The 16,061-nt window shown below is 58.2% G+C and overlaps 1 protein-coding gene across 1 annotated transcript; it reads left to right on the top strand.

The window, feature by feature from the left end:
* The first annotated feature begins 4,325 nt into the window (after window positions 1-4,325).
* Window positions 4,326-16,061, top strand: ALOX12B (arachidonate 12-lipoxygenase, 12R type). Its single transcript, XM_027567680.1, has 15 exons — window positions 4,326-4,472; window positions 6,448-6,652; window positions 9,363-9,444; window positions 9,557-9,643; window positions 9,742-9,864; window positions 10,096-10,199; window positions 10,508-10,680; window positions 10,912-11,055; window positions 12,095-12,298; window positions 12,521-12,607; window positions 12,904-13,073; window positions 13,297-13,418; window positions 15,257-15,357; window positions 15,514-15,684; window positions 15,882-16,061. Exons 1-15 carry the CDS (start codon window positions 4,326-4,328, stop codon window positions 16,059-16,061), a joined length of 2,100 nt encoding a protein of 699 aa, XP_027423481.1.

Below are 16,061 nucleotides of genomic sequence, written 5' to 3'. Positions count from 1 at the left end.
CTTCCTCCAGCCGGCACTCTGGACCCCTGTGTGCTTTCTGGTCTGGAAGGAGACTGGCAGAGTGGGAAGAACACCAGCCTCTTTTCCCAGCTGGTGTTGAGCAAGTGCCTCAGGCTCAGTGGCCCCAATGTGTCAGATACATGGGAGGGACACGAAGACCTGGGAAGTCCCTTCCAGCGTTGACATTCTAGGATCCACTTGCCTCAAGGCTCCTGTGTCCCTAGATGCTGTTCGCTGTTGGGGAAGCAGCTGTGAACTCCCTGGGCACCACCCCAACTACCACCGGTTCACAGGGAGACAGACAGCAAGCACACGAACAAATAGATCCTTTGAGATGGCTGTGGGTGGGGCTGGGGGATGCAACAGGGCGGTGTGTTAGCAGGACCTGGGGTGAGGTGACTTGAGGTCTGGTGGTCAGGGAAGGCCACTCCAGCTAGATGAGACCAGGATCAGAACAAACCACTAGAAACAGCCTGGTGGGGGGGTGGGGGCTGGGGTGGGACAGTGTTACAGACCATGTGTTCAAGGAACAGAGAGAGGGCCAGAGTTGCTGGGATAAGGTGACGGAGGGGTGGACGGAAGATGGTCACGCACAGTCCTGAGGTCCACAGTGCGTCCTTGGATTTGATTCTAAGGGCAACGCCGTGTTATGCTCTGGCAAGCTTTAAGCAGGAGAGTGACCCCATTTGATTTTTCTCCTGTGTCCTGGGGTGTGGGGCCGCAGGGTTGCTCCCCGCCTTGCAGGGCTTGGGGTGGGGTAAGCAGGGTTGCCCCAGCAGTGAGGACTCAGCTTCCTGTGTGGGTGGCCATTGCGGCCAAACCAGTGAGCTCGCATCCTTCCCAGGGACCTGCTCTCCGGTCCACCCCTGGTCCAGGAGAACCAGTTTTTCAGCCCAGTGAGCACCTACCCAGAGGCACGCATCCACGTTTGGGCCGTAAGTGGGGAGCACCCCATCTTCATTCTCATGCCTAGTCCCATCCACATCCCCAGCCATGTTTGAGTCCCCACCGTCCTCATCTCTGTCTGTTTCCTTCAGGGACCTAATTCCCACTCCAGACTCTTGCCCTGATCAAACCCAGAGCCACCATTCCTGCTTTTCGGGGGGGACAAATGGATTGGCTGAGGGGACACCTATTGATCACAAGTTATGATTTGAGGAGGCAGCTTTTGGGGGATGGAGGTAGATCCCCACCATTTGGGGGTGACACCTAAACACTTCTATACCATCAGCTCCCTGCCCTGCTCCCCCAAATTCCCCCTTTTGCTTTACCTTGCAGGCCCCCTGCCTCCTCCCCACACCCCACTATGTGATTTTACCACTGGATTAGAAGGTTCAGGAGGGACCTCTCACACCCACTGACTTGGACTCTGTTCCAACGGGGCCTGGAAATGCCACTTCCCAAACCCCTGAGCTTCAATCCCCAAGCCACCCCCGCCCTGCTCCGCACCAGAGATTAGCAGCCCCCTGGGGGCACAGTCTCCAGGAAAGGGGAGTGGCTACAAGGTCGGAGGCTGGGAGAGCTTGCATGGAATTTGCATCTTATGATGCAAATTTGCACCATCAGGCTGCTAGCATCCCCCAAGAGTCATCTGGGTGGCTGAGCAGAGTCCAGGAGGGCAGGCCTGACCTGCCTAACAGCTCCTGTCCTCAGCCCAGGGCAGCACTGTACCACGCAGATGAGATAGCCCTGCCAATCCCCCATAGTCATACACAGGCATGACTACCCCCAGCCTTCTCCCCCATCCTGCCCCATCCCCTTAACCCATTCTTCTCCCTCCCATCACCAACCCGGCGCCCTGCCCCTGGCCTGGCGTTTACCCCAGTCTAGCTCTCCTCTCCCCCTAATCAAGCCCCATCCCTGATGCACTTCCCAGCCCCGGCCTTGTCCTCATCCCACCAGCCCACCTGACCATTAAGAACCATGTTTCGAGAGTGTCCCAGGTGCCAGGTACTGTGCCAGGAGGTGGGGAGAAAACCCAACCAAATGATGGACAGTCTAATCTAGTGGGGAAGATGGGCATCAAAGATGTTAGCTGCAGTGCTGTGAGAACCATTAGTAGTGAAATTTGGCCTTCCTTGATGAGGCCCTTATCAAGCTAAGATCAGAAGGAAGAGGAAACTTAACCAGGTCCAAGAGGTAGAGTGGGACAGCATGTGCAAAAGTCCTGTGGTTGGAAGGGGGGATTGACCTTACTTCCTTCATGCTTTTATTCAAAAGTCCCCCTGTCAAAGGGCACTTCCCTGACCCCTCTCTATCTAAAGTTTGCTCCTTTATACTTTATAATTTCTTTCCCTGCTTCTCTTCAGTACTTGATCACTAACATAATATTTTATTTACTTCATTAGTAGGTTGTATTGTCTGTTTCCTCCACTAGAAGGTAAGCTACAGGAGGAAGGGTGGTGATTTGCTTTGGGACAAGACCTAGGAGACAAGCCACAGGAGGTATGTGAATGGATGAAGTCATTATCTGGAAGGTCAGAAAGAGCCACTGCCAGGCCTGAGCTGGGGTTGGACGGGGTGGGGGTGACAGGAGCACATTTGGGTCTTAAAAAGGTCATCTCACTCCTTACCTCCGACCACAGCCTTATCCCTAAGCTCAGCCTGAATCACAACCTCATCCCCATTCCTCACCCAATCCGGAACCTACTGGCATCTTCTCTGCATCTTAGAATCCCAGCCCTCTTTGGCCCTAACTTGGCCCCGGGCATTGTGTGACCTTCCCTCAATGGTGACAGTAGGGTGATACCTTAGAGGGAACCTGGGCTGGTGCTTCCTGGTTGGCGGGAGCTGCTCCTGGCAGGCAGGAGCAAAGAGGGCAAGACAGAATGATTGTTTCCTTCTCTCCCACCTTCAGTAAGCTCTGTGAGTATTTCATTTCTTCTCTGCATCTGCGGTGCCTAGAACAGTGCCTGAAACATGTGTGCTCCACGAACATCTCCTGAAGGAACGAGGGCAAGAAAGAACCAGGGCAAGAAGGAATGAACTATTTGGTTCCGGACAAACCCAATTCTATTGGAGCCCAACCTTGATCCCAAAACTCTTCCTAGAGCTTCATTGTTTTTTGAGGGGGGGATGGGATGGGGTGAGGATATTGAGGGATATCATATAGTAAAATGCATCAAGTTCCTTCTGTACCTCCCAGATCAAGATACAGAAGATTCTAGCTCTCCACGCGGCTCCCCCCTTGCAGGTGCTCCTCAGCGCCTCATCATGGATCTACCCGCTCCTCTGACTTCCGTAAGAATTGCTTAGTTTCGTCTGTTCTCAAACTTCGAATCGATGGAATGATAGAGCGTGTACTGTTTTCTGTCTGCCTTCTTTCATTCAGTATAATCTTTGTGAGATTCGTCCACATCGCCCACCTTGTTGTTTGTGCTTTTTTTTTTTTTTTTTTTAATTGCTGGGTAGAATTCTGTTAGGATTATACCACAAAGTACATGTCCACCCCTTGGCTTATTTCTCATGCCCCCAGCTTCACTGCAATTGTTATCTACTCTTGTATGCAACCCCGTCCCTCGGCTCGGCTCAGGTGATCCTGGTCTTGCAGGAAGGCACAGACATCCTCTCTCCCTCCCTGATCCTCTCTCCTTGGAGCCTCTCTGTGCCCTAGCACCCCAGCTCAGCTTCAGCAACTACTACTCTTCCTCTCAAGGGCGCCGGGCCCTGGGGCAGGAGGATGGGCCAGCCTTCCTGCAGCGGCCACAGCCTGCCCCATTGCCCAGAGAGGAATGGCCCTGCAGCCGGCCAGCCAGACAGAGTTTGCGCTGTGCCCCATCCCCTGGCCCCCACCCACTGTTGAGGGGGTGACCCGCTGCCCCTGGATCGGCTCAGCAGGGGTGTCCAGTGCTGCAGCCCATGGGGGCGGGCAGAAGGAAGGCGCTTATTAGGCTGATAATGATCTGGGGGCCCCACCCAGCCCTGTCCCCCCACTTCCCTGGGGCCCGGGCTCAGGCTGGACTGGCTCCCCCACCCTGAAGACTCCTTCATCCAAGGCATGTTCCATCCACCCTCTCAGAAGCCAGCCCAGCGCCCTGTCTGCTCTCCCTGCTGGTACTGGAGGGCTGGCCGCCCAGACGCTGGCTCACCCGCCTGACTCGCCCCGCCCCAGCCTACCCGGCTCCCTGCCCGCCCTCCAAGGGTAGCAGCCTCTCCAGGCTCTGGGCTGCCCGTGGGCCAGACGTCCCTGCCTCACCTCTCCCTCTCGGGAGGCTGGCCCTGTCCCCATCTCCGTGTGTCTGACTTCCCCTGCCTGGCCTGGACCCCCGTGCAGCCCCCACGGTGTCTGGACTTGAGCCCTCCCTCCTGCCTCCTCAGGAACAACCATGGCCGCCTACAAAGTCAAGGTGGCCACGGGTACCGATCTCTTGTCGGGAACCATGGACTCCATCTCGCTGACCATTGTGGGGACCCAAGGAGAGAGCCATAAGCAGCTGCTGAACCATTTTGGGAGAGACTTTGCGACTGGGGCGGTGAGTAGGTGCATGTGTGGTGTGTGAGCATGTGTGGGATGTGTGTGCGTGCATGTGTGTGAATAGGGTGTGTGGTGCACGTATATGTGGAGTGTGTGAATATGCACATGTGTCTGTGTGGTACATGTGGTCTCTGTGTATGTAGTGTGTGTGGTGTGCATGAGTCTGTGTGTGGTGTGTGTATGTGTGTGTATATACATGAGTGTGTATGGTATGTGGCATGAATGTGATGTGTGTGAGTGTATGTGGTATATGTGGTCTGTATATGTACGGATGAGTGTGTGGTGTGTGTGTGTGAGTGTGTGTGAGTGATGTGTGTGTGGTGTGTGCCACGTGAGTGTGAGTGTGTGGAGTGTGAGTGTGCAGTGTGTGCTGTATGAGTGTGTGCCGTGTGAGTGTGTATGTGTGAGTGTGTGCCGTGTGAATGAGTGTAGTGTGTGTGGTGTGTGAGTGATATGTGAATGAGCGTGTGCTGTGTGAGCTGTGTGTGTGGTGTGTGTGCCATGTGAGTGTGTATGTGTGTGCGCGTGCTGTATGTGTATGTGTGTGTGAATGTGTGTGGTGTGTGAGTGTGTGTGTGCCATGTGTGTGGTGTGAGCTGTGTATGCATGAGTGTGTGTTGTGTGTGTGCTGTGTGAGTGTGTATGTGTGAGTGTGTGTGTGGTGTGTGAGTGTGTATGTGTGTGCGAGTGTGTGCGGTGTGTGTGCGCCATGTGAGTGTGTGTTGTGTGTGTGCTGTGTGAGTGTGTATGTGTGGTGTGTGAGTGTGTGTGGTGTGTGTGTGTGGTGTGTGAGTGTGTGTCCAGGGAGCATGAGGAGGGATGGAGGTGTGCAGGGGAGGGAGACAATGGGCAGGGAGAGACGGGGCACTGTGGGGGAGCTCTGAAAGCAGTGGGCTCCAAGGGGGCTTTGGATGCCCTCCCAGTAGACCTGGCTCCCAGCGGTCCCTGCTCTCTGGGCCATCCTGCCTCATCCCTGCTCTGTTACTTCTCACCCCTTTGTGCTCATTTCTCATCTCTCCCTGCCCTTTCTCACCTCTTCTCTCTTCCTCTCTCATCACTCACCCACATCCCTCATCTCTCAGCCTCTCCCTCATTCCTGCCCATGGCCTCTCCCTCTCCCTCATCCCTCCCCATTTCCTCTCCCCTCCCTCATCCCTCCCCATTTCCTCTCCCCCTCCTTCATCTTTCCCCATGATCTTTCCCCCTCCCTCATCCCTCCCCATGATCTCTCCCCCTCCCTCATCTTTCTCCATTTCCTCTCCCCTCCCTCATCCTTCCCCATGGCCTCTCTTCCCTCAACCCTCCCCATTTCCTCTCCCCCTCCCTCATCCCTCTCCCTCCCATCCTTACTCTTCCTAAGTTAAATTGTATCATAACTGGCTTAAAAGCACACTGGATTATCTGTGATTTAAAACGGCATCGGACCAGCCTGTCCAGTGGGGCCTGCCTGCTCCATGATGGAAGGTGCCCTTTGCTGGTCCCTCAGCCCTGATTCTGAGTCAGGTCTGGCCACCTACTGCTATGTCATCTTGTAGGTCACTCTGTCTAGATGGCCATTTCTGTATCTCCACGTCTTCATTGATAAGTAGGAGAAGAGGGGGCTGGCAGGACCACCTCTGCCCACTCTAAGACTGCAGGAGGTCTAGGGGGGCGCTGGACCCCACTTGGACCCCTTTGTAGACCAGCCCCTGGGGGGCTGCATGGCTCCCACAGCCTCAGGTGGCTGAGGAGGGGGTGGGAGGATGGAACCTGGGGCGGGTGGCCGGGAATGGGGCAGAGGGACAGGTGTGCTGTGACCCTGGGTTGATGGGCCCAGGAGGGGACAGCCCAGTAGGAGTGGGTGAGGAGAGCCCCGTGATCGGGTCACCCCAGCCCAGGGAGGTGAGCAGCGCCCCCCTCACATGAGCAGAGTGTGGAGGAGGGGCCGGGCCGGTGGGAGTCCTGCCACTCACCTAGCCCCATGCCCTGCTCAGGTGGACGAGTACACTGTCCGGTGTCAGCAGGATCTGGGGGAGCTCATCATCATCCGCCTGCACAAGGAGCGCTATTCCTTCTTCCCCAAGAACTCCTGGTATTGCAACTACGTGCAGATCTGTGCGCCCGACGGCCGCATCTATCACTTCCCTGCCTATCAGTGGATGGATGGCTACGAGACCCTGGCCCTCAGGGAGGCTACAGGCAAGCCCTCAGCACCCCACCCCTGCTGCCAGGCCCCTGGCTTCGCCCAGCTGTCATCTGCTGGGCTGTCCCCACAGGGACTCCTGGGCCTGCCTGCCACCCTCACGCAGCCCCCTCAGTCACTGGTGCTGCAGGGCCCAGCTCAGGGCTGCACCCTGCAGGGACACAGATGGGGGTGGCTTGGATCTCAGGCTCCCAGGTCTTGCCCGCTAGCTCCACTCTGACAGGACACCCCACCATCCCACCTGCTGCCTGTTGTGTTAAGAGCCCTGTGAGCTCAAGAGTTGTCCGTGCTCCCTAACAGCAGGGTTTGTACCTTATAAGAGCCCTGGGTCTCCAACGGGGCAGATTTCAGACAGATGGGATGCTCTAAGCTCCCAAGGCCTCCCTGCTACTCCAACAGGACTACTCCTTTACTTCTGTAACAGGACTCACTGCTGCTCCAAAAGCCCCCTCTTCATCCAGTTAGGCTCCATCACAGCCCAGTAGATTGACCGGGTGTTCTCTGGTGCCTGGTCGAGGCTGCAGGCTATTTTCCTGGTCACTTGGTTGCTCCCCTGGAAGAGGGACAGGGAGCCCACGCCTGCCACAGCCCTAGCCTGGTGGGCTTGGCTCAGCTGTCTAGTAGGTGGCTGCTACATGGGGACTGCAGGTTTGTCCTCTGTTGCCTTGGCTCCACCGCCCCAGCCTCTGTGGCCTCCCTCAAGGTGCACAGGAGGGAGGGGGTTGGAGCTCCATCCGGCCGGCAGCTAACCACCCTGTTCCACCTCTCATTTCCCTGTGAGCAGGGAAACAGAGCCCGAGCTGGGGAAAGAGGCAGAGGCAGAGGGAGGCAGGCCTGGGGGAGGGTGGGGAGGCCAAGGGGAGAGTCCCCCTCCCGGAGATGTGGAGCATCTTCCCACAGCCATAGGCCTGAGTGGCCGGGAAGCAGGGGAGGGCAAGATGAGGCCGGGCGCCGTGCAGGAATGGCGCTGGGTGGGGCAGCTCCCTGCAACACCAGGGCAAGAGGCTTGCATCACCTGCCCGGCCCTTGGAGGAGTCCAGCCCCCACCCAGGGGGTGAAGCCGAGCTGGGTCCCCGGGGTTGCACAACTCCAGGGGGCACTGTTCACCTGGAACACAACATAAGCTGCAGCAGATGGAGGAAGGAGAGGTGGTGAAGGGGGCCTCAGGGAAGGTGACGGGGCTGTGGTGATAGGCACATGGCAGCCCAGGGCCGCCAGCCAGGACACTGGACAGAGACAACCCTGGGTGTGGATCTCAGCTCCACCACCTACTAGCTGAACATCTGGGTCTCCTTCTGAATTCTGAGCCCCAGTGTTCTCCTCTGTAAAATGGGGCTAACAGCAGAACCTACTTTATAAGGCTGATGAGAGAATCCAGGGACCCCGCCTCTAAAAGAAATTTTAAAAGGCTGAACAACTCTTGGTGGTGGTTCATGGTTGGGGGGGGGGTGAGTGGTCAGAAGAAGACTGCCTTCGTTCAAATCCCAGCTCATGCTTTCTCTCTGTGTAACATGGGCTGTTTTCTCCTTGTAAAACGAGCATGATATTGTCCCTTAGCTGAAACTTTTGGGGTCAGGGGTGTCTTGAAATTCAGATTTCAGGGGCACCTGGGTGGCGGGGTCGGTTAAGTGTCTGACTCTTGGTTTTGGCTCAGGTCTTGCTCTCAGGGTCTTGGGATCAAGCCCTGAATTGGGCTCCCTGCTGAGTGGGGAGTCTGCTTGAGATTCTCCCTCTCCCTCTACCCCTCCCTCCATGCACACACTCTCTCTTTCATAAATAAATCTTTAAAAAAAGATATTCAAATTTCATTTAGAATATGTATGTATATGTACATCTATATCTATGTATTCCACTCACATGGTCCATATGTTATATTATATATCCACCAGGGCACCCCCTAGTCAAATATTCTATTTCTGCAGCAAAAACTACAAATAGTTACGCCAAGTGAGTTCAATAAAGACTGTGTATAGCCTCCAGTAAATTCAGAGCAGGTTTTGCTGACCAAGGAATTTGTGCCTAACTTGTGAAAAAGACAAGGTTGATTTCTATAGTCTTCTGGGTTTTGGAATTGTGGAGACAGGATTGCAAGCCTATAATAGTCACCTGCCTAGTAAGGTTGCTCTTGTGTGGATTAAGTTATTAATATAAGTAGAATGGGGGCGCCTGGGTGGCTCAGTCGGTGAAGTGTCTGCCTTTGGCTCAGGGTCCTGGGATCGAGGCCCACATTGGGCTCTCTGCTCAGCGGGGAGCCTGCTTCTCCCTCTCCCTCTGTGCTCTTTCTCAAATAAACAAATAAAATCTAAATAAATAAATAAATAAAAGTTAAATAAATAATTAAAATAAATAAATAAAATCTCAATACATATATATGAGAAAGTGTTAGAAAGTGTCTGGTTCCTAGTAAGCGCTACATAACTGTCCTTCATTAATGTTTTAGCGGGTCCAGAAGACGGACTTCCTCCCAACAGCAAGCCCAGCTCCAGGGGTAGAGGGAGGGGGAAGAGGGTGGTCCCTGATCCTTCCCTCTGAGTTTTTGGGAGGACACATGCCTGCCCACCCAGGGTAAGCCTACCCCATGCCATCTTTGTCTGTGGGCCCGCAAAGCCAATCTAGAGGGCAGGAGCTGAACTGTGATCCTTGAAGTGTTCAGGGGTAGACAGGCCTGGGGTCAGACCTTGAGCCTCCCCTATGGTCTCCCTGCAGGAAAGACAACGGCAGAGGACACACTCCCGATCCTTCTGGAGCACCGACAGGAGGAGATCAGAGCCAAGCAAGACTTCTACCAGTGAGCGGAGGGCGCAGGGCCTGAGGGAGGCCAGGGGGCGGTGATGGCTTGGCTTTCCATCCCTGGGTTGGTACCTGGGCACCAGGGCCCACCGACTGCCTTCTCTTTGCAGCTGGAGGGTCTTCGTTCCGGGCCTGCCCAACTATGTGCATATCCCCAGTTACCGCCCTCCCGTCCGGAGGAATCCCAACCGGCCTGAGTGAGGACCTGGGGCTGCCCTGGGGCCCCTGCCGTGGTTGACCCCTTGGGTCTCCCCCTCCCGGGTGCCCGGCCCTAGCCCTGCGCTCCTTCCTACAGGTGGAACGGCTATATCCCCGGCTTCCCGATTCTCATCAACATTAAGGCCACCAAGTTCCTGAACTCAAATCTCCGCTTCTCCTTCATCAAGACGGCCTCCTTCTTCTTCCGCCTGGGGCCCACGTGAGTGTGCGCGAGCAGGGGCGTCCCTGTCCCCGCTCCATGCCGCCTCCACCGAAGCCCGGGGAGCTCGCAATGGCCAGACCGGCAGAGGGGGCTGGCCTAGGGAACCCGGGAGGTGGTCCCCAGGCCCCCGGGCACAGAAGGACCTGGAGCCGTGGGGCCAGACACCCAAGGGCCAGACCAGGGAAGGCTGCCTGTCTGAGCGCCTCCCCCTCGAACCCTGTCCGCTAGGGCACTGGGCTTCAAACTCCGCGGCCTGGTGGACTGCAAGCAATCGTGGAAGAGGCTGAAGGACATCAAGAAAATCTTCCCCACCAACAAGTCTATCGTCACCGGTATGGGGGGGAAACGCGAAGCGAGCCCAGGGTAGCCCGTGGTCTGCGGCGGGGGTTGGGGGGAGCTGCGGACGCAGGCCAGAGGCGAGACGCCCGGTCGCGGCAGCGGGATGGGAGGAGCGGGGCCAACTCCAGGCCTGAAAGGCCGACTGGGCGAGCGCGCCCTCTGGCGGCCTCGTAGAGAATGCCGCCCCGGGCGCCGCCGGCCGCTCAAGGGGAGGCTGGGGGCGCTTCTCGGTGGTAGTCCTCTGTCCCGGGCCTCAGGGGCTTCTGGCCGCGTCGTGACGCCCGCACGGTCTCCCACCCAGAGTACGTGGCCGAGCACTGGACAGAGGACAGCTTCTTTGGATATCAGTACCTGAATGGCATCAACCCAGGCCTGCTCCGCCGCTGCACTCAGATCCCGGACAAGTTCCCCGTGACAGATGATATGGTGGCCCCGTTCCTGGGCGAGGGAACGTGTCTGCAAGCGGAGCTGGAGGTGAGGCCCCATCCGGTGGAGATCCCTGGCCTCCCAGGCTCCCTCCCTCCCTGGCATCTCTGTCTCTCCACTCCTACCTTACTGTCCCGAGTCCCACTGGCCACTGTATACCCCACTTGGGTCCTTAGCTAACCCTGCACCCGGGGGACCAGGGCACTCGGCACCCAAGGCATGGCTCACAGGTGCCCCGTGTTGGTGTCTACCTGCCCTCCCATTGCGGCTCCCTTCCAGAAGGGGAACATTTACCTGGCTGACTACCGCATCTTGGAGGGCATCCCCACCATTGAGCTCAACGGAAGGAAGCAGCATCACTGTGCCCCCCTCTGCCTGCTGCACCTTGGGCCGGAAGGGAACATGATGCCCATCGCCATCCAGGTGCCTGGGATGCAGGCCTGGGGCCGCTGTGTGAGCACGTTGCCGATGCGAGGACTTATGTGCGTGTGCGCATGCGCGCGTGCACAAGTGGGCAGGTGCCCATTTATATGAGTGTGTGATCCCAGTGTGCGCGTCTGAGAACGCACGGATCTTTATGCATGTTCTTATCTGTGTGTGTGGCCCTGTGTGTAAGCCTCGGACTGAGTCCCTGCTTGTCCCTGCGTGTGTACAACTTTGTCCTGCCCGGTCCGCCTGTCTGCCCATGCGTGAACTTGGGTTCCTGTGGCTGTATTTGTGTGCAAGCCCCTGTGTGTAGAGTGTGCGTACTCTGTGCATATGTGCAGAGGTGACCAGATGGGAATGTGTTTGGTCGCTTGAGCTTGTCTCTTTGGGTCCATTCCCTCATTTACTTGTTAAGCCAACACCTGCTGTGGGCTAGGCCTCTGCTGGAAATACTGAGCTAATCAGACTTAGCCACTGCCTTGAGAGTGGCCTGGCAGGAAAGGGGACAGGAGGTGCTATGTTCCCAGAGGTCTCCACCAGCGTCATGTCCAAATTAGAAAAAGGCACCTCTCTTGCGGGGGCGATCAGCCAAGCCCCAATTCTCCTGGCTCATTAGTGGGACAGCATAGGCTGGATTTCAGTGACTCCCTTTGCCCCAGAGGGCTGGTATCCTTGTGCAGTGCACAACTTGTACGGCTGAATGGGACGGCCGTGGGGTTGAAATAAGGAGGGCTTCTCGGAAGAGGCAACTTGCAGGCTACTTCTTGAATGAATGGGAGCTGCCAGGAAGACGGAGGGAGGGGGGAAGGGACTACAGGCAGAGGGGAGAACAAGAGCAAATGTGAGGAGGGAGGAAGGGTCCTGGTGTGCTCAGGGGACCCAGAGGGCCTAGAGTGTACAGAGTGGCGTGTTTCCCTCCTCAGACTCTTCTCTGCCTCCTTCCTGCAAGTGGGGGCCCGTGTGTGTGTGTGTGTGTGTGTGTGTGTGTGTGTGTGTGTGTGTGTCTGCCCTCACCTCCCTCTTTCCCCATCCCCAGCTCAGCCAGGCCCCCGGGCCCGACTGCCCCATCTTCCTGCCCAGTGACTCTGAGTGGGACTGGCTGCTGGCCAAGACGTGGGTGCGCTATGCCGAGTTCTACTGCCACGAGGCCATCTCCCACCTGCTGGAGACGCACCTCATTGCAGAGGCCTTCTGCCTGTCCATGATGAGGCAGCTGCCCATGTGCCACCCCCTCTACAAGGTATGGGCTTGGCCCCAGGTGCCGCAGAAAGGCACCTGGCTCGCTCCACACTCAGGGGGACCCCCGGTAGTCCTGCGGAGGCAGCTGGGGACCCACAGACAGGGTTTGGGGTGGGGACTTCCCAAAGCAAGAGGGTTTGATGCTGCACAAAAGAAGGGCTGGTGCTGAGGTCCTTTGGGACTCACTGTGGTCCTCTCTCCTTGTCCTTGCTTCCTCCCACAGCTCCTCATCCCCCACACCCGGTACACCATCCAGATCAACAGCATCGGGCGGGCCCTCCTCCTCAACGAGGGGGGGCTGTCTGCCAGGGTAACACTTCTGCCCCAACCCCAACAAGACATCTGCTGCCCTTCCGGCCTTTGCCATCAGGCTAAAAGCAGGATTTCCCGCTTGCCTTCGGATCACGGGGGGGCATGGCGGGCGGGGACTGGTGGAAGGGGGTGCTTTGCCTTCAAGGGTGCAGAAAGGTTCTGGCCCGGAGTGTGGGGGCTCATGGGGCGGGCTGGAGGAGCACGCGCTGGGCTGTGTGCGAGGCGGGTGTGATCCTCAGAGGGGGATTTCTGCCGGGACCCTGCCAGCCTCAGCAGCTGCCTCCTCCCGAACAGGGCATGTCCCTGGGCCTGGAAGGCTTTGCTGAGGTGATGGTGCGGGCTCTGTCAGAGACAACCTACGACAGCCTCTACCTCCCCAATGACTTCGTGGAGCGCGGGGTCCAGGACCTGCCGAGATATTACTACCGTGACGACTCCCTGGCAGTGTGGGACGCGCTGGAGAGGTGTGGCTCCGCCGGCAGGGGGTGGCACGCAGGGTGGACGCCCTGGGATGTGGGAGCAGGCACGGGTGGCCTTAAGGGCCCGGGCTTGGGTCTGAGGCCGCCTCCGCCCCGCACGACGTGCCCGTCCCCAGGCCCCGGGCAGCTCTGGGGAGGAAGGCCTGGGCAGGGGGGGATGGCTGCTGGGAAGGGGGAGGGTCCAAACTGAGGCCTGTCCCCTGGTCAGGTACGTGACAGAGATCATCACCTACTATTACCCGTGTGACGCAGCTGTGGCGGGTGACCCGGAATTGCAGTCCTGGGTGCAGGAGATATTTAAGGAGTGCCTCCTAGGGCGTGAGAGCTCAGGTATGGGCCTGGGCGCCGGGCACCCACAGGGACCTGGGGCTAAGGGGTGGGCCCTTCCTGCTGGTAGTGGAGCACGTCTTGCTGGGTGCTGAGGGAGCCAAATCTCGGAGAGGTTGGGGAAGGAAACGGGGCTGCCCATTGGTCCCTATGTGAGCTCAGGGGCTGTGGGGCAGGGTCATCTCTGTGGAGCTCTGGGGGGCTCCCAGACCCCCCCCCGGAAATAAGCCATCATGGGCTGAGAAATGGGGCGTGAGGTCAAATAGGTAGAGCGTGCTGGAGGCCAGGGAGCTGGTAGGCTCCAGGAGGACAGCGGAGCATCCTGAGGTCATGACGCGTGGGCACCACTCAGCAAATATTTAGTGAGCATCTATGGTGTGACAAACGCTGTGCTGAGTACTGAGAGGCAAAGGGAATGAGACAGGTGAAGGTGCCTGCCCTCAAGTCTCAGGGGTGGTCCACTCAGTAGACGGACAGTCATGCTATTTAGGACTGCTGCAGTCCGGGGTGGGTGTGTGTGGGGTAGGGGTGCATAGAAGCCCTGGGGAGGCACCTAACCCAGCTGGAGGAGGGTGGTGGGTGGAGAGTGGGGGGTAGCAGCATGCTAAGATCTAGCTGAGCTCTAACATCTGGGCTAACATCTGGCTAAGGGACCTGCAGGATGGGGAGGTTAGCCGAGAGGTGTTAGAGGTCGGGTTGAAGAGCTCTGGGTGGGAAGCCCGAGCCGACAGAGGGAGCTCCGGGAGCGGCTCAGAGGTGCCTGCATCTGAGCTGAGGCTGGGAGTTGGCTGGGCTCTCTGTGCTTAGCTAAGGCTGAAGCCATGAGCAGGGCCTGGGGCAGGCCTGGTGAAGGAGGTTGGAATTGCCCTGACCACCAGAGGGCGCCGTCGAGGGCTCTGCAAGGAGATCAGATTGCACTTAAGAGGGTCAGGCTGCCAGGAGTCAGCAGACAGTTCTGGAACGTCCTGCGGTGTCCAGGACCGGGGTGACATGGGCCTGGCTAGGGTGGCAGTTGTGGGAAGCAAGAGAATTCCCGAGCTGGCTGGGAGAGAGAAATGGCAGGACTTGGTGACTGGTTGGGGTTTGATGGTGGGTTTAGAGGGAGGGGCGGAGGAAGACTCCCAGGTTTGGGGTTTTGGAACCTGGGTGGATGGTGTGTGTCATGCTGTGAGCTGGGGGCCTAGAAGGAGGAGTGGTTTGGGGAGGAAGATAATGGGTCCGGTTCAAATGTGTTAGGCTTTGGGAACCTGGGGACAATGGGAAGGAGAAGCGAGCAGCTTGGTTAAGTGTGAGACCAAGAGCCAGGCTACTGAGAAATCCGTCTGGTGTGAGTGCAGAGGCTCAAAAGAGTGTGTGTGTGTGTGTGTGTGTGCGCACGTGCGCGTGTATGTGCACGCATGTGTGGTGGTGGGGTGGGTGTGGATGAAGGACTGTGCTGACTCAGGGCAGGAAAGCTGGGATTCTTCCAAAGCCTGGTCCCCACTGAGTCCTGGGACCAGAGCGGCCCCTCTAAGGGAGCTGGAATAAAGATCTGAGGGCCCCACCTCAGGCAGGTGCCTGGAGCAGCCCTGGAGGACATGGCCAAGGCCATTTGGGTCTGCCTCCCAAGGCTTGTGGTCTGGATGGGGTGGGGTGGGAGGGTGGGGGGGTGGGGGCTGGGGGTTGTGGTCACAGGAGGGCCAAGCAGGCAGAATGAGCGCATGACCCCCCGAAGTGGCAGCTAGGAGTGTTGGTGGGACACGTGTCGGGGGCACGACGCCTGGGCTTGGGGTCCTGGGCCCTCTGCCAGCCTTCCAGGACCGGGGCAGGACTGACGCTGCCGGGCCTTTCCCTGCCCCCAGGCTTTCCTCAGTGCTTGCGAACAGTGCCTGAGCTGATCCGATATGTCACCATCGTCATCTACACCTGCTCGGCCAAGCACGCCGCTGTCAACACAGGGCAGGTACCTGTGCTCGCCAGCCCCAGCCGCAGCCCTCAAACCCAGCCTCAGCCATCAGCCCTACTCAGGCCTCCACCCAGCTCCCAGCTTCAGTCCCTAGCTCAGTGTAGACCCCAGAGTCCCGGGGTGCTGTCTGACCCAGAACCCCCCCCCCTCCAGCTGGAGTACACCGCCTGGATGCCCAACTTCCCATCGTCCATGAGGAACCCACCGATGCAGACCAAGGGGCTGACCACTCTGGAGACCTTCATGGACACGTTGCCGGATGTGAAGACCACGTGCATCACCCTGTTGGTGCTTTGGACACTCAGCCGGGAGCCCGACGACAAGGTGCCCTGGGGCCCCGGGGTGCAGACGGGGGAGGGTGGGTTGCTCCAAGTACAGGCAGGAAGAGGGCTGGGAGTGGGGGGCAGATGACAGGCGAGGGGGATGTCCAGGGTGGGAGGCAGGGGGAGAGGGGTTGCAGCAGGGGTGAGGCGGAGGGGCAGGGGCAGGTGGGTGGCAGCTGCTGCGTTGCGTGCCCGCAGCGGCCCCTGGGCCACTTCCCCGACATCCACTTCGTGGAGGAGGCCCCGCGGAGGAGCATGGAGACGCTGCGGAGGCGCCTGGCCCAGATCTCGCACAATATCCGCCAGCGCAACAAGTACCTCCCCATTCCCTACTACTACCTGGACCCGGTGCTGATAGAGAACAGCATTTCCATCTAG

Source organism: Zalophus californianus, chromosome 16, assembly GCF_009762305.2.
Source record: "Zalophus californianus isolate mZalCal1 chromosome 16, mZalCal1.pri.v2, whole genome shotgun sequence".
Taxonomy (NCBI): domain Eukaryota; kingdom Metazoa; phylum Chordata; class Mammalia; order Carnivora; family Otariidae; genus Zalophus; species Zalophus californianus.
This window is presented reverse-complemented; position numbering and strand designations above follow the sequence as displayed.